Here is an 18,758-nt window from a genome sequence, read left to right as displayed (position 1 = left end):
TAAATACCTTGTAAAATTATATTCTCAGCTATATTTTTAAAACCCATTTGATAAAATGCAGATTTTCTTAATATTCATCTGATATCATGGCTCCTTTCTTTCCAACCGGATGCCATGCATTGTGGTAATTTATCCGTTGTATTATATCAAAAAAGTGTATTCTTACATCAGGTTATGAAATACAAATATAAGTAACATCTTAAGCATTGGTATGCCTAGGAACACGTAATTCTCTTTTACTATAGATTAATGAAAGGAGTGATCAAATGAACGCAAATTCTCAACAAATATGCGCTAAAACATGACATAATGTACTACCTATCCTGTTTGCAAAACCTAATCACCAGACATCTTTTACCGTGGCGAACATTAGTAATAGCTTTTGATAAAAAAAATATCGATACGAATTTGATTATATGTTTCGTGTATGCCTCGACATCGCCAAATGATGTATATTTGATAGAATTGTGTAACGAAAAAAATATATATCTAGGACAAATTAAATAAAAATTAAATTTTGAATGCCTCCAAACAGATAAAATTATAATACAAATTTTTGAGCGAAGTGAATATAAGTGAACCTCAATATTTATCATATCAACGTAAGCGCTTTTTACGGAATGCTGATGTTTTCAGTGCCTTCAGTTTTGGTCTGCTTACTACAAAAGTTGTCACCAAATCCAATCAAAACATATTGTACTAGCCTGAAAGTTAGATAAACCTTCATTAGACAACAATTTGTAGTAGGAGGAGGGTCTGGTTATCATTGAGTAAAGATAGATTAAATAGAATAATCTAAAAATTCACATGCTACCTTCGACAATTTTATCCCCAAAAAAAACCGCTACCACTCCGCTTAACTTCTTAAATAGGCGTTAAAATAACTTGTAGAGCCAGTCAATGGGCCAAATATAAATCTGTTTTTGAATATTTCAATCTTTAGCGATTGAACTGTATATTATTTTAATACAAAGACAAGAACAACAAATTAACTTTCATGATTTATCTAAGGTTTAACCAAATTTGCAAAAGGCTGTTGAAAAGAAATATCGATACAAATTTAAATATATATTTCATTTCATGTATGCCCCGAACTGGCCACATAATTTTATGATAGACTATGCCAAAAAGGTGCAGAATGAAGCAAACCGGAGAGAATGAACCTTCCACCAAAAAAGTGTTCTATCATAATACCCTACTACGGATAAATTTCCTCCGTCAGTCGAATATCCGTTTAGCGCCGAAGTAAACATATAGATATGTCCAAATCATTTTAGGATAAAGAGTAAACTGTTTAATTGGTATTTCAGGCAAAATTATACAGATAACTTGATTGAAACAATAGTATTAACTATCTCAGATTGTGAATGAAGTAGAATTTAATATCGATACAAAGTCAAACCAATTAAGCATAGTCAAGCCCTAGGCCCTACATACTGAAATCCACTTGTATCCCGAAATATTTTAAATCCATTACATCAGTATTTAGATATCTAAATGCTTAATACCAAAGCTAGATTGTGGTCCCAAATTTTCACATTCCGTTTTACAAAACCTGCCTTTTTGTTAAGTTACAAAACAACAAAAACAGCAAAGTTAAAGGAATGAAGGGACCTATCCTGCTAAGCGCCATATCACGCCATGGTTCGTTTAAAATGAAAATTTTATTAACAATGTGTAAAAAAAAAAATGTGTATGTTTATCAAAGCATCGGCCTTGGATAATGTCATCTGAAATCGTTCGTACGTTATATCGGAAAATGTAACGGCGCGTAGCTGATTGTTTATATAATGCAACTTCTTGTTCTTATTTAAGACCTTTCAATAAACGCATTTTAAAATATTGGCTTTTTTCCTTCAGAGAAGAGAATCCGAAAGAGTTGACTGCAAAAAACAAAAATCCTTTGTTTCCTGTGTTATCTTAACTGTGGTTTTAGTCCTGTATAACTGTCTTCAATGTATTATTAGCATGTTTGGAGAAGGGTCACTCATAGTGGATAAATCAATTACCTGAAACAGCATTGATTAGTAAATGATTGAAAATGAAATTGTTAAAAGCAAACTGGCGAGACTGTTCCCATTGTGGCATGATCATCATGATTAATTAATAACAGACATTCAAATTTAAGACCAAGTTCGAAATTATTTTGACTTAACAATTAGAAATGTTTGTTTTTTATATTAATCTGTCCAAATGTTCATATTGTCACTCAGTTTACTGTTTTTCTTGCTCAAAGGTAATATTATCTTTTAAGTTTTAAAAAAAAATCAATGTCAATAAAATTGTTAATAGAGCTGCACCAGCTGTTGCATAATTACTATACTGAGATCGATTTATATATATTGACATTTTTTAACATCGTAAAAGGTCTATGTTATGTCATGTACTGATTAAATGATTATAGGATGCTACTTGAACTTAAAATTTAACTGTCTATTAATTATCTATGCAACAGTTGTACACTTTCAATCCAAATTTTAGATATAGATATTTCATATGAATAAGCAAGTCAAATTCGAATTTGGTCATGGTTCGATGAATTTTTTACCAAGTTATCCCTCTTGAATTTTGAAAATAATAAGAAATTTTCAGTTTCCGTTCATTATCTCCCAACAGTTGTACACATTTAACTCAAATTTGACATATGGATACGACAAAGGATTACGCATGTCAAGTTCGAATTTGCTTATAGTTCGATAATTTCTGAGTTATGCTTCTTTAACTTTGAAAAAAATCAGTTTCCATTCGTTATCACCTCAACAGTTACACTAGAATTCAATATAGGGATGTGTCATAGGAATACGCAGGTCAAGTTCAATTTCGTCATGTTTCGGTGATTTTGGACAAAGTTATCCCTCTATCCCTCTTGAACGTTGGAAACTTTTTTCCAGTTTCTGCACTCTTACTTTTGTAGAAAAGTATGTAGAAGCTTGAAATCGCATGTTTAGTTATTTAACCAGAAAAGTCCAGTTCGAATTGTTTTTTTGTCCGATGAGTTTTGACAGAGTTATCCTTCTTGAACCTGTAAACAATCTGAACTTTGCAGTTTCTGCTATAGCATTTGTAGGAATGTATGTCCGGGGTTGACAATGCATTTTCTGATATTCAAAAAAAATCATGTTTTTATTTGATCATGGTCAGATGTTTTTTTACAGTTATCCTCCTTGAACTTGGAAAAAACAATTCACAATTTCTGATGATTATCTCGGCTACATATATGCCATTTGCACAAAGATAACACTGAACAGTTTCAAGGTTTGAATTTACAGGCATGAGTATCGGACCTAGGAAGAAAAATTATGATCAGATTAATGAAAGAAATCTGAGTTCATCTTAAAAATGAACTCTTATCTTCAAGTATAATTTAAAGGGCTCATATTTCACAATCATATTTTTTTTTAGTTTTTGACACATTGAAGGTGAACACAGGTTTTTTTATCAATCTGGTCATACTTTTTCTTTCTAGGCCCGATACTCGTGCCTGTGACACGAATGTGGCCTTTCTCCACCAGTATAGCTGTGAAATCCCCAACTGACATATAAGGTGTCGTTGTGACTTTAACTAATAATAAACAACCTTGACATGAACAGAAGGTCATGATCTTTTAAAGTTGATCAAGTTACACAACTTTGTTAACTGTGTTTTTGATCCTGAAATGATTTCCCTTCTGAGCTGACATTAGACAGAAATCAGGTATGGAATGTGCAAAAGTAGCGCAGAATAAAGAAATGGATGAGTGTCTACGGTTGCTGAGATATGATTTTTAAACTTCTTAAAGCATAGTTCAAAGACATTGTAGTACGTAAGAATATTTTTTTATTATATAATAAATGAAATGGAAAACAATGTTTGTATTTTTAGTTCGACGTTTTCGGAGAAAAAGAGCTATTGCTACAGTCATATATTTGTTGTGTTGCCATTGCTGTTACTGTTGCCTTCCGAAAATGCTAAGGTTGTAAACATATTGTTACCTGCTGGCCTTCTGGGACACGGAGAATCAGGCTTACTCTTGTTCAGAGACTTCTGCTTTCACGTAAACATGTGGAAAACAGTAACGTATATATAGTTTGACCCCGCAGCAAAGACAAGTGGACTTATTATTATAAGGGAGTTATACGCTTTTTAAAAGAACTAAAATCTGATCGATAATAAACTAAGAAAAACGTTTCAACAAATTTTATTCCAGGTACATTTGTATTCAATTATGCACATTTATTCATCATCATATAAATGTTGTTATAATAAAACAGACATTCTTATCAACATTCCCTTTTTGTGAAAGATTAAAAGTATTCATCATAAAAAATGCGGAACAAATATGAGGTTGCGGTGGCTAAGCAATGTTTAAAAGAGAATTAGATCTATACAACAATCTACTTGTGAAATATTTTAAAAGCAATCTAAGTTATTATATTAACCAAAGTAAATCATCAACGTTTCTACAAACAATTTATTTAATAAATTCTGAGCGTTTGCTACTGAAACTTGCGTAAGTTCCGAAGTAAAACAAACATCCGTCTAAAGTATTTCTAAAAGATTATCTTACTTAAAATTAATCAAATAATTCAATGTAAGTATAAATCCATTAAATCGTTAAGTTAAAATACCTATTCTGGAATCAGATCAGAGTTAAAGCTTTAAGTTTTTCAAGCTGCGGAGTGACTTCAAACAGTAATACAGCGTCTTTTATACATGCGATTCAAACATTTACAACAATGTTTGTCAACAATTTAAACAATAATAAAAGGGGATCCATAAGGGGTTCGAACAGTTCCGACACCACAAACAGTTAATAAATAAATCAGCATATCAATGAATAAAAATGAAATTAATACGTACTTTTACCATACGTAATTATTCCAATATTCAAAATAAAATAATAAGGAGTGAGTAGTAGATGTTGCGCCTATTAATAATTAAATAAAACAAAACATTGATTCAAACACTTCCCGCCGAAAACCCCCAAAGAAAATCAAGCAGAGCTAAGATTTCACTATTTCTTCACTTTGGTGCATGTATGACGTAGTCTAAAAGAAGCATAATAATGGCGGACATAAATGACAATAGATGTGATTATTTTAGAAAAAGTAAGATAAGTTTAAAGCTAAATATGCAAGCGTGGATTAAAATTTAAAGGTATAAGGTGATTAAGACACTAATTTCGAAATCGAAAGTAGGGTGACAGATTTACCGCGCAACTCAATATCTTTTTGCAATTTCCAAACGGATAACTTTCATACTTGGACACAACAGCACTTTCAACAAGACGGTCAAGTTGACCATACTGAACTTGACCTTTTCTCATAAATGACATAAATATCAGATTAGATTGTACCTATTGTAATACTTTCATCCCCTTAGAGCTTGAAAAATCTTTTGGGTGGGGGCAAATTTGTTAGGTAGGTAGGGAAGGGGAAACAAATTAAAATCTACTTTAGGCCTTAGTAGAAATGACAATATGCGGGATAAATCAATCTCAATATCAATTCATTCGTTAGTTTTTCAACAAGATTGACTTGTTGTTTAATTATCTCGATTAGGATTTTAAAAAAGTTTCAAACTTGTAACTATTCAACCTATATAATGAAAAAGTTTTGTAACATATACATTCAAGATAAATAAGTGCGACGTCATAATAGTAAGCACTGACTCGATGAAGAAATAAACCATCATACAAACTTATAAATTTGATAAACAAAAGTAGATTAGCGATGCATTTTTCATATGGTTCTTGGTTTACCGAAACAATTTTTATTAACTAACTTGGCGAAATCTCGCATTCGTAAACATGTATCTTGTCTACACTACCACCAACAATAAGTCTACATCTTTCTCTGTCGAAACACATAGAACGCCAATATAAATTATCTAATGGGATGCTATCTACAGTCCGACGCTTTTTTCCATCATAATCCAGCTGATGAAGATTGTTTGTTACATCTAATGCAAGAACAATACCTTCACAAGCAATCAAAATATCACTTATGTCATACTCGTCAAAGTGTGAACTGGATTTAAGATTTCCTGTGGCATCTATTGTAGAAAGATCTGTATCATTCCTAAAGTATAGTCGATCACCATTGTCACTTATAGCAATTGAGGCTCTGTAGGACATGTCCAGATTTTTTTTGTAATTATAGAGAACGTGCTTTTTTTACAGTCTTTGTCATATTTGTTAATTGTATCTCCGCTGTTAACATAAAGTGTGTCACCGTGACAAGCTAGAGCGAGACAATCATGATCTAGCCTCACCTATTTCATTAGGTTTATATTACCTGACACATTCACGTACTGTATGGTATTGTTGCTTAAACCACCAACAGCTGTATCGTTGCCTATATAACATACAAAATAGGGATCTTCAGGTACACCACAGTGACTAATTACCTTGTACGAACTGTTCAATTTCTTCAGTCTGTGATTCCATTGATCAGCAAGGAGTACTTCACTATTAGTAAACATGCACATACTAGAGACAATACAACGATTTTTGTCTCTCTTCATCAATTTATTGTCGATCCTAACGTTATAGGTTCCTTTTATACTTTTGATGTCGAGACGACGTTTCCCTTCATCATGAGACATTTCAGACGTTACTTGTTTTATTCCAAGACATGTGCTTTATAATTAGAAAAAAATTTTTTGACACAATGTTCATTTATTAGTATGGAAACAAAAAATATATCACAAAGAAAAATATCGGCACATACTTCCTATACAATCATCTAGCATAGTGCAAAAAGTTCCATTAACTAACATTAGTTATGACTTAAATTATACACATTTAATTACATGGCTCACACTTCAATATGATGGCTGTGTATATACGTTGTGCATATAAGGTGTATATGTAAACTTTAAACTGTTTAAACATTGTAATTGTGTACTTCAGCTGTGGCCCACTTGGAAGATCAGAACACTGAATGTGCAAGCCTCGTTATATAAAGGCGTTACTAACTTACTTACAAACAACGGGTTAACTTCAAATTAAATTAACGGTAAACAATAACGATTCGTTTAAACGTATTAATACTATATGCATTTAAAGGGCGTGTACGTTAAGATTTGGACAAAGACAATAACTACGGAAGGGAAGATCCCCATATATATTTAATAAACCTTATGACATTACAACTGAAGTTTTCTAATGATAACCTTAAATCACTATTCGAATATCATTGTTGCTTCCTGGTTAAGTAATTTATATCTAATTATTATAAGAGGTCACTCATAATCGCCGTTTTCATTGATTTCTCCCGCCGCTTAAGCTGCATTGGTGTCTATGTAAGTATTTTACCGCTTTATCGAGTGTTAACCGGTTCATAACTATAACATGTCCGTCATTACTGGAAAGAATGAGTGCAATCTGTCCCATACAAGTACAAATGTTGGTGCAATGCAGCACAAGCCATGTTCTAATCATATTACGTACTATTGTACATTATTCCGAATGTTTTGTTAATCATTTTTGCATTATTATACTTCGTATGCACTGTCCATTAGAGAGGGGCCAGGTAACAATTTTAAAAAAATGCTTTAACTAATGCCCACACGGAAAGGAAAGTAATTTCATTGAATACAAACAAGGCTTAAAAGACTTGGAAATGTAATGTGACATGACAGTAGTGCAACAGTGTTGTGGTGGAGTATACTTTAATTATACTTTATTTTACTCCAATCACAAGAAAGACTTTAATAGAGAGCACAAACACTGAACTATAATTTCCAAACTTTTATTCTTCCAACACTATATAGTTTTAAAGCCGAAAGAACACAATATATATGAATTTTGAACCTAAACGTTAACATTATCCATAATAACTTGAAGTCCTGAGAAGCTCTAGTCTCGTGACGCTGAAATCTGGCTTATATACCAATGAAATAATTCCCGCCAAAACACAAATATCACGAGAAAGTCAAGAAACATGATTTATAACAAAATACTCCGCCGGAATAACAAAGTACTCCGCCGGAGAACATATCTACAATAATTTGTTAAGGTTATGCCGGAGCATAACATTAAGTAAAACAAAATTATGAGGTCACCGGAGAAAATTACACATTTTTGGAAACCATGTCATATAATTTCGCGATCCTCGCGACAAGTGTCACTACTGTAGTCAGTTATATACGAAAGTATCAAAGTATGTACATTTTCTTTTTCACCTATAATCCTAATCATTTTCTACAAATGTCATCAACTTATCATGGTAAGAAATATATAAATCCATCATATGTAAATAAGCCAAAACGAAAAAACAACATTCATGGACTTATCTTCTCAAAATGGCCTTTGCATTTTCCGTGGCAACTGGTATATCATGATACAAATGTATAACAAGAAAAACATTGATGCAAAGCATCAAAGGGCGTCAAAGCAAGAAATGAAGCACATGACAATGAACTAGTCGACATCTGATGACTAGATATTCTTATAAAGTTTTCTGAGGTTAATTGGATTTTACCAGAATTGTATATCATAGATAAATGGGAGGACACAAGACATTGTACATCATGAACTTTGGTAGGTTTGCTAGAGATTAGAATATTAAATGATTTTCTTTGGAACGTACAAACCAATAGTCAGTCAAAATTAACAAGATCTGTTGTTTCATTCATTATTATAATTGTAACAAATATATAAATAGTAGCAAAAGGGACTAATATAGTAATATTGCAACATAATTAAAAAAATGGTTTTTGTTAATACCTGGGATTAAGATTTCAAGTCCCAGATAAATACTGAAAGTAGAAAACACACTGAAATGAAAAAAGAAATTGGGATGAATTTCAAAACGACCAAATTCAGGAATAACACGTTATATGATGATACATTATTAATCAATATAATTGAAGACTGTAACCTGAATTTTAGACCAGTATGAGGAAATTCACTAACATCATGTTCGATATATAAAAGCTACTTGGCATTGGCGATACATAAAGAGCTATTGTTAATTGATTTATTGGGAGATGAATATACTATTTTGTTGAATTGCTAAAAAACCCTCTGTGTTTACATTCCTAATAAACATAATACCTCACGTTCAAACTGCAGAAGAAGCTTCTGTTGTTAGAATGTCACAGTATATTCAACTCAAAACAACCATATAACCGAGTGCCTTCAAGCAAAATAGAATCAACTTCTTACAAATAAGGGTCGATTTAAATATTCACAGTAAAAATGTCAGAAGAGCAATCAGGGCCGTTAAAAAGAAAGGAGCTATATAACGGAAAGAACCTACGGAAAAGAGAATTTCATTAGGAAAACTGGTCATGTATTTGTAAAGTTGAAACTATATTTTATTTGCTTTACCCTTAAAGAGACGATTCCAAAATGAGAACCATCCTAGTTTTAATCATAATAGATAATGGACACCGTCCAAGTTCGCCCGTTAGCGTGTATATGAGGGGTCGATTAACGAGATTTGGTTATTTTTCGTAGAAATTCATTATGAACATTTTAAATATATCTAAATTTTCAAATCCAAATTATTTCCTATCCATATGTCAAAATAGGTAAGGCAGTGTGATCACATACAAAAACAGCCTGCACTTTTATATCAAATCAATTTCGTATAAAATTTACATTTATTGGGGATAAACTAGTTCCACACTCAACTTCGATTAATTTTTGTGATGGATTCGTTTTTAAAGCGCGCAGAAATATGGGTTGAATTTGCCAAAAACTGGCGTCTAAAAATATGACAGCTATTATAATCGAATGTATGAATAAAATGTGTGTACCTATAGTTCTGTAAGTTTTGTGCTTATATATATATCTTATAGGTAAAGCTTTGAAAGCAATGAATGTTTTAATATGTAGTATTAACAAGTATGAAATATCCCCTTCTGTTTCCTTACAATTATTTGATGCTTTTGTCGGCTCTATCGTAAATTATGCTTGTCCAGTCTGGGGATTTAAAAAATCTAAAGATAAAGAGAGATTACACTTGAAATTTTGCAAGTTAATTCTTGGTGTGAAAATAAGCTCTTGTAATGCAGTAATTTATGGTGAGCTAGGAAGATATCCACTTTATGTTAATAGATATGTTCACATAATAAAATATTGGTTTAAAGTGATACATTCAAGCATTATCATAGTCAAATGTGTGTATATAAATACATTAAATCAGTGTAAAAAAGGAGTAAAAAAACTGGGCATATAAAGTAAAAGGAATTTTAGATGAATTTGGTTTGTCTGAGGTGTGGAATTGTCCTGAACTTTATAATCCAAAAGATTTTGTTAATATTTTTAAACAAAGAGTCATTGATGTTTTAAACAAAAATGGTTTTCAGATATTGTTAATAATAACGTTTTAAATACATTGTATAGACATATCAAGGATGATTTTTCTATGGAATGCTATTTAGATAAAATTAAGTGTATGAAATCAAGACAACAATTAACCCGTCTCAGAATATCTGCGCATAATTTAAGAATAGAATCTGGTAGAAACAGACTTGAAAGACATGAGCGCATATGTCAACTTTGTAATACACAAGATATTGAAGACGAATTTCATTTTATACTTGTTTGTAATTTGTACCAGGAAATACGCACTAAATTCATTAAAAAATATTATTATAAAAAACCTAGCATGTTTAAATTCATAGAACTACTTCAGTCATGTGAAAAGTCTATGTTATTTAATTTATGTAAATTTATCTATTTTGCAAATAGTAAAAGAAAAGATACGTTGATAAGCTTAGGTTATACATAAATGTAATGTTAAAATGTTGTTATTGTTTTCATAGATATTGTAAACGTTTAGATTTCGCCAGTAATTTTTATATTTAAATGAGATTATTCTGATATTAAAAATGAGATTATTCTGATATACATTTATTTTATACAAAATCTTTTTCGCAGCAATATATGTTTATTCTCCAATATACTGTAAATCTTTGAATTATATCATGTGTTTATCTATTTATAATATTTGATATGTGTAATGTAACAAGATACTGTATTGTATACGTTTCGAAATAAATTTCTGTTCTGTTCTATATAAGTATATGTTAAAAAGGGTCTGCATCCTTTCCTGCTATCATTTGCCAGTTTGTTAAACTGTTTGTTGCTATTGACAACAGTCTGTTTCTTAGAAATGACGCAACCAAGATAAGTGGCGATATTTAAAAGTAGATATTAACGACGTTTGTACTTGTTAACTGCTCGCCATTTCGCTATAAAATACACCATTGGTCTGCGGTCCTGATGACATTTTGAACATCACTAGGCCTTTATCGCACAATGGCGAGCAGCAACAATGTATTGGCCTTTAAACAATTCGTTAAAATAAACGACGTGCAAAATAGTCATTATGTTCAGGGAATGGTTGTTATTTTCATAAACTGTACGAGTTATCTGCCATGTTATAGAAGGGCCAATTTTGATTATTGAAAAAATATTACACATTTTGACGTGACGTCATTTGCAATGTATATAAACATAGCGTTAAAGCGCGCTAATTTTAGCGTTACTCTATTACGTCAATTAAAAATGACTTTTTTATTATTTTATTTATGAAACAAATAAAATATATTCGTGTAGATTCAGTACTAAAGCTATTTAACTCGTTGAATAAAACAGGCTTGCATAATATGATTTTATTCAACTCTTTCAATAAGTTTAATATTATAAGAATCTTACACTGGCAGCCGGTACAAACTGGAATATCTATTCCGAGGGTAACGGGTCTCTGCAGTTTCCGCTAAATAGTTACCCGAGAGCTAGATATTCCCACCTTACTGACGACCGGTGTGTGATTCTTTTTCTTGCATAATACGTATCAATTATTTTTAAAACAGACATTACACAAACTGATATTCTCATTACGTACTTTTTTTCTTAAAGTAACGTATGAACTTCATTCACAACGGTAAAATGACGTCATCCTAAGAACGCAACTTATTCATAAAAGGCGCGAGGAAATGACGTCATTTAAAGCACGCGACTTGTCTTACATGGAGGAGGTGGGTGTAAGACAGGTTTTTCTAGCACCGGTGTATAAGGCAGATTAATAATATTTGTCATATGTTGCGGTTCAGATCGGAATATCGGTCCCGAGCGAGGGGACTCGCCCATTGGGCGGTAACGAGGTTTGCCAAAGTACCGCCCATGGGCGGTTACCCGAGGGACGGATATTCCGATCTGAACCGCAAACATATGTCAGATATTTTTCTTGCATATTCTGTCATATTCTTTCATATTTGAAAAGGTTAACGTTAATAAGATATTTGTTCATCGAAATGCAGGTCATTTCATCCATAACTATTTTCTTACAATGGCGTATGAATTTACAACTTTAATAACAACGGCGAAATGACGTCATCCTGAGCAGATAGTTTCCTTCTAAAATGCACCGAAATGACGTCATTTTTACGCAATTTATTCATAAATTGCGATAAAATGACGTTGTTATTTGCATGCGACTAATCTGGCACCCACCATGCCAGACGAAATTTTCGGCATGGCTAAAACTCACGTTAACGCCAGTATCCTATGCAATAACCATCATATCTGTCATATGTTGCGATTCGGACCGGAATATCCGTCCCGAGGGGACCCGCCTATTGGGCGGTAACGAGGCTTGCCGAGTTAGCGCCCATGGGCGGGTTCCTGGGGGGACAGATATTCCGATCTGAACCACAAACATATGTAAGATATTTTTTGGCATATTCTGCCCTTTTATTTCATATTTAAAATGGTTTACCTCAATATAATATATGTTCATGGCAATTAAAGTCATTTTATCCATATTTTCTTACATTTAGCACATGAACTTACAACCTCAATAACAACAACGAAATGACGTTATCTTAAGCACACATTTCCCTTCTAAAATGACGTCATTTAAACGCAGTTCATTCATAATGGCGCTTAAATGACGTTGTTGTATGGCACGTGACTCATCTGGCATCCGCATGCCAGATGAAATTTACGGCATGGGTAAAACTCACGGAAAAGCCAGTCTGCTACGCAAAAATAAAAGTGTCGGGTCAATAAATGTGGTTTTGTTGTAAAAAAGAGACTATTGCTGACATTTTCGTTTTCATTAATTATAGTTTACCAAACAACCGTATAATTACATATATCTCAAGTATAAATCTATTTCAAAGATACACAGATCCTTTATGGCAGCTATAAATATTTCAAATAAAAGGTATCAAATAATTATTTTTTAGTCAAACCATACTTTTTCTAAAAAACTGCTTTAAGTAATTTAAGAAAACTCAAACTTAAATGTTTCTGACAGATAAGTTGTCAGTCATTGTCGCGTGCTTTTAAACTTCGTTTATTTAATTTGATACCTTTAAAACTTTATTAACCACTAAAGATTACTGATTGTAAGAAATGTATAATTACCTATGTCTTGATTCCCTGCATGCTGTACATATAAACGTGTCATGGTCAGGACAATAGAGAGTACATTGTGTATTTTGATGCTCGGCACAAGTCATACTTCTGGTTACGTCAGCAAAGTCTGAAGACAGTACATTCACGCTTTCAAATATCTGGTACATGTTTTTGTGTTTACAGAATAAATAAAAAAAATATAAACGTATTAACTTTCTTAGATAATCCTTTGATATCTTAACGTTATAGAGCAAAAGATTATTTTAAACTAATTTTGATTTAATTAGTCAATAAATACTTTATATTTGCACTGATAACAAATGCACCGACTGGAGCAGAATACACTGTTAAATGTAAAATATATCAAATATCATTATTATCCATATTTAACTTACGCAGACGTTGTTTTGCTTTATCTATGCCATTTGATGAGCAATTAGCAATTATGTCATGTGATTCAATGTCATATTTTACTTGTAGCCATCGTCTAAGCTCAAACAGTTCTTGTTGAAATTCGTTACTGATGATAGCCTTAAGAAAATCTTCTATGGCCTTCGAACTTGGGAAGTTGATATGTATATCTGTTGACGATTGGTCAGTGGAAGAAATATCAACGATACGGCATTTCTTTATGGCCTTGATGAACTCTACGATGTGATAGATTGGTGTATCAGTTGATCTTTCACCAAAAGGCGAACCAATCAAATAATCATTATCTTTAATATAGTCTTTCATTACTTCATAAACACGTTGATTCCCTTCGACACTTTTTTCACCATTTGTAGCAATAACTTTTATCTGTAGATCAAGCGAGAAGTGCTCTGAAAAAAACATAGATTTAAATTAAAGACTGAATTAATGCACAGTTTAACGAGCATCAAAATATGCAGCTGTTAATGCACGCACAGATTGCATGTGTATTAGCGCTATTCTCAAATAACTTACATATGCGTTTCGTTATTTTTTTTATATGAATGTAACACAGGTTTTGTAATGCTTTCCCGTTTAAATCCGTTAGACATGGCGCCCTGAGTCATGAATATTAAAAAAAGCATGCTTGCGTTATAATATCTGTAAAAACATGTTTCCGTCTTCGTTAATATACACCTACTTGCGCAGTGTGTATGCAATAACAACAAGGAAAAGTTAGAGAAGTGGTATTTTGACTATGAATTATTGATATATGTATTTCAAATATAGCTAGTTCAACTCACTTAAGTTACATTCTCATTTTAGTCCTCAAACAAGTGAATGTATAAAATAACAATAATGTTCTTAATGTGTTTTCCTTTTGACTTCTTTTCAATGTTTACAAAAATCTTTATCGATAACAGTTGTGAATTCACACTTGTTTAAAGTTTTTTTTCAATATTAAGTACCTTTAAGATTCTTTTGTTTTCCCGCAAGTCTAAGATATAGCATAAGCTGAAGCTCATTTTCTTTATCTGTAAATAAAATCACAACTCGAGCAATTACAAAAATTTATGGAAATAATATTTAATAGTGCTAAACATAGTATGTGCATGTCCTATTTTAAGTAATTCGACTTGTATTTGAATGGGAGGAATACATAATAATAAATTATTTAGACCAAATATTGTGCAAGATAATTTCGAAAGACCAACACTTATGTGTTTGTAACATTAAAACAACAACAACACTAACTTTGTTCATAGTTACAAGCCCACTTAAAAATAAGTCTGCAAACTCTGGAATATTTTCTAATCTTAATATTATTACTTAAAATATGTATTGATTATTCTTTTACAAACAATAATTTTCTAGTAATCTGATGTTATTTTAATTGTTGCTTTTCTATAGAAATACCGATGTTTTTTCTAAGGAAATGTCTCTTGTATGACCTCATTTATATAAACTGTATCAACTCCTCAAACACCTATTTTCTGACATATTCAAACATAATTTTTATTTCAAAATCTGATTCTCTATGTAGCTGCAATTTATTTTTTAAATTCTTCTTCTCTTTGTTGCTATTTCTGCATTTTGTACGAGTATATTAATATAACATATGTTAACAAGAACCGGTTGAACCGGTGATGCTCCCCGAGAAGGTTTTGGACAAGGGAAAGTATAAAAAATGAACAAAGGGCAAAAACTCCAAAATAAGGCAAGACAGGGTTATGTTTTTTTGCACTGCAAACCTACTCAATAAGATATATCTCGTTATAAAGCAAAGATTCATGCTGATAACTCTTATAGTTATAGAGTAATGTCCCAGACAAAGTTCAAAGTGTAAAAATGAACAAAGGACAATAACTCCAAACTTAGGCAAGACAGAGTTATGGTTCTTTAACAATGCACTTCTACTCAATAAGATTTATCTACCTACATAGTTTCAATTTTGATATCTCTTATACTATAAGAGTTATGTCCCGGAAAAAGTTCAAAGTGTAAAATTAAACAAAAGGCAATTATTCAAAAATAAGGCAAGGCAGAGTTACGGTTCTTATGCACTGCAAACCTATTTAATGAGATATATCTAGCTACAAAGTTTCATGTTGATAACTCTTATGATTTAAAAGTTATGTCCCGGACAAAGTTCAAAGTGTAAAAATAAACAAAGGGCAATAATTCAAAAATGGCATGGCAGAGTAACGGTTCTTTTGCACTGTAAACCTACTAAATGAGATCTATCTAGCTACAAAGTTTCATGTTGATAACTCTTATAGTTATAATGTCCCGGACAAAGTTCAAATATCAAAATGAACAAAGGACAATAACTCTAAACTTAGGCAAGACAGAGTTATGGTTCTTTAACAATGCACTACTACTCAATGCGATTTATCTACCTACATAGTTTCATGCTGATATCCCTTATACTTTTAGAGTTATGTCCCAGACAAGTTCAAAGAATAAAAATAAACAAAGGGCAATAATTGAAAAATAAGGCACGACAGAGTAACGTTTCTTATGCACTGCAAACCTACTTAATGAGATCTGTCTAGCTACAAACATTCATGTTGATACTCTTATAGTTTTAGAGTTATGTCCCGGACAAAAATCAAAGTGTAAAAAATAAACAGAGGGCAATAATTCAAAAAAGGCAAGGCAGAGTTACGTTTCGCATGCACAGCGCACGTCCTCAATGAGATCTATCTACCTACAAACTTTCATGTTGATACCTCTTGTTGTTTCAAAGTTATGTCCCGGACAAGAAAAGCGGATGGACGGACGAAGGGACGGACGGAAAAGCGACGACTATATGCTCACCCTTCGGGGAGCATAAAAACCGTATGTGAGTTATGCATACTGTTTTGTCAAATCTAACCTATTTATGAATTTCCATCAGTTTTACGTCACACAGTATAAGTCATTTGGCGACGTTCCAGCTTTACTGGTAAAGGAATACCTCCGGTGCCCTTCCGTGCATTATTTCAGGCACGAACGGGCACCTGAGTAGAACCACCGACGTTCCGTAAGCTAGCCGGATAGCTTCCTCACAAGAAATAATCCTAAGTCCCTGCCAGGATTCAAACCCACAGCGATGAGGGTCAATACGAATTTGTGCGATTCAAGGGAATAAATGTAATTCTTTTCAAACGAATACAGGATTTTTAACTACACATGTATTTCGATAATACTTAGTTTTGAATTCAAATCATGGTCTAATGACCTGGTAGAATTTTCGTATAAAGATAAGCTCTTATTTGTTCAAATTAAAACTTAAGGACAAACCTTTTATCTGTTGCTCTATCAGTTGAAGTTTCAATTCATGCTGAAGAAAGAAAAGTGTAACATTATATATATTATTTGAATCATGTGTTTATCGTGCATACACATGACGAAGAAGGAACTTCATTTTAATTATACTTATTGTGTTAATGTTCATTTAAATCCTTATACTCATTATAATACTAACGGAACACTGGATACCACCGTTCAAATACTACATTTAATTACCTTAAATAGAAGGTAAGAACTGTTGATGACGACAAAGTATATTTACGTAATAACACTTTCATGCCATTCAAAATATATTCTTTTTTTTAATTACTCACAAATGCACTGTTCGCCTCAGCGTATTGTTTTAGATAAAGAAATCTAAACGAGGCTATATAATCAAGCGTGCATGATAGCTAACAGAACGACAAATGTTAACATCTTTTTCTCACTAATGATTCGTATACAATAAAAAGATTATCACCTTAATAATCACAGTATTTTTCAAAGACCTTTTGAATTTATTATCCATTTTATGAGACTTGAAAATCAATATTGCCTTACTTTAAAATTGCCTTACTTTATCGGTGGTAAAAGCATTGTTATAACAATACTCAAATGCATTAGCTAAACAACTTGCCCTTTTTTGTGTTTTTGTATTTCTCTTCTAATCTAGACATCCCATCTCTCTCAGTTCTCTATCATCTCATGTTCAAGATTTATCTCAATCTGATTCTGTTGCACCTGTAAGAAATTTATGACAGGACTCCTTTGAAGAATTGTCTTTTTCATGTCACAATAAAATGGCAGAATGCATATTGGGTCAATTTTATAAGAATGGAAGTACCTTAAGTATCACTTGAAAGCAAAGAAGCAATACATGGTCTAAAAAGAACTAAAATTTTACCAGTTTAAATCTTTTTAAAAAACACTGCGAAATTGTTTACATGTAATAAGCTTTTTTGATCATTTTTTCATCCTGAATTGTTGCAATCTTGTTTATACTCAAATAATTGACTGAGTGTATGTGTGAAAAGCCAAGAGGTAACAAATTCAGATTTACAAAAGGATACAGAGTGATTCATTACAGTGTTAGAACAGATAAAGATGATTGTACTTACTTTTATAGTCAATAATGTATTAACTATAATGATGATAGTCAATATTGTACTTACTATCATAGACGATAAATGTGTTTCAACACTTATGCAAAACGACCTGAACGTATTATAACAAATCATATATCTTTTACAAAATAACAAATACGAGTAGTTAAGAATTTTGAAATTGCTTAACTATATTGTGCAACAAATATTACAAAATTGATCAATATATTCGTAATTGATACATTAAGAACGAAATACGATTAATTTCATAATGAACTAATAAAGTGTAATCCAGTTTGGCTAATTTTGTCTTTATAATTACTACATTACTCTTATAGGATATTTACCATATTTAGTAAATGTAATGCGTTTGCAACGCCTGGTTCCCCTTTCAGGGGTGTATTGCCATGTTTGTCCTTGGATTTCTAGTAACTTCTTTTGAAACATTTTTATAAAATTTGTTTAGTAGATTTTCAGAAAGTTCATAATTTGGACTGTGGGAAGAATATCATTCCCGCTTTACCCTTGCCTTATAAAAGTTTAAACTTCAATATATAAAAGTCTTCATTTTTTAATTTAGTGGTAAAAACCGCGTCACTTATAAAATTCC

General features: G+C 31.9%; 1 protein-coding gene and 1 long non-coding RNA gene across 2 annotated transcripts in view; both read right to left on the bottom strand.

Annotated features, from left to right (window-relative positions):
- Positions 1 to 17,109, bottom strand: part of LOC132716466 (uncharacterized) — a 42,532-nt gene extending 25,423 nt beyond the window's left edge. The window contains exons 1-2 of the long non-coding RNA XR_009623809.1: positions 17,058 to 17,109; positions 14,741 to 14,806 (exon numbers count right to left, since the gene is read on the bottom strand). This is a non-coding gene — a long non-coding RNA (uncharacterized LOC132716466). The remainder of the gene's footprint in view (positions 1 to 14,740; positions 14,807 to 17,057) is intronic.
- LOC132716465 (uncharacterized) lies at positions 13,361 to 14,151 on the bottom strand. The gene is made up of 2 exons (XM_060699749.1): positions 13,757 to 14,151; positions 13,361 to 13,488 (listed from the first exon to the last, which is right to left on the bottom strand). Exons 1-2 carry the CDS (start codon positions 14,094 to 14,096, stop codon positions 13,367 to 13,369), a joined length of 462 nt encoding a protein of 153 aa, XP_060555732.1. The 5' UTR covers positions 14,097 to 14,151; the 3' UTR covers positions 13,361 to 13,366.
- Positions 17,110 to 18,758: the final 1,649 nt, after the last annotated feature.

This window comes from Ruditapes philippinarum, unplaced genomic scaffold (assembly GCF_026571515.1).
Source record: "Ruditapes philippinarum isolate M1 unplaced genomic scaffold, ASM2657151v2 ctg6545_1_1_1_1, whole genome shotgun sequence".
Classification (NCBI taxonomy): Eukaryota; Metazoa; Mollusca; class Bivalvia; order Venerida; family Veneridae; genus Ruditapes; species Ruditapes philippinarum.
The sequence above is the reverse complement of the archived record's forward strand: the minus strand, read 5'-3'. Positions and strand labels throughout refer to the sequence as shown.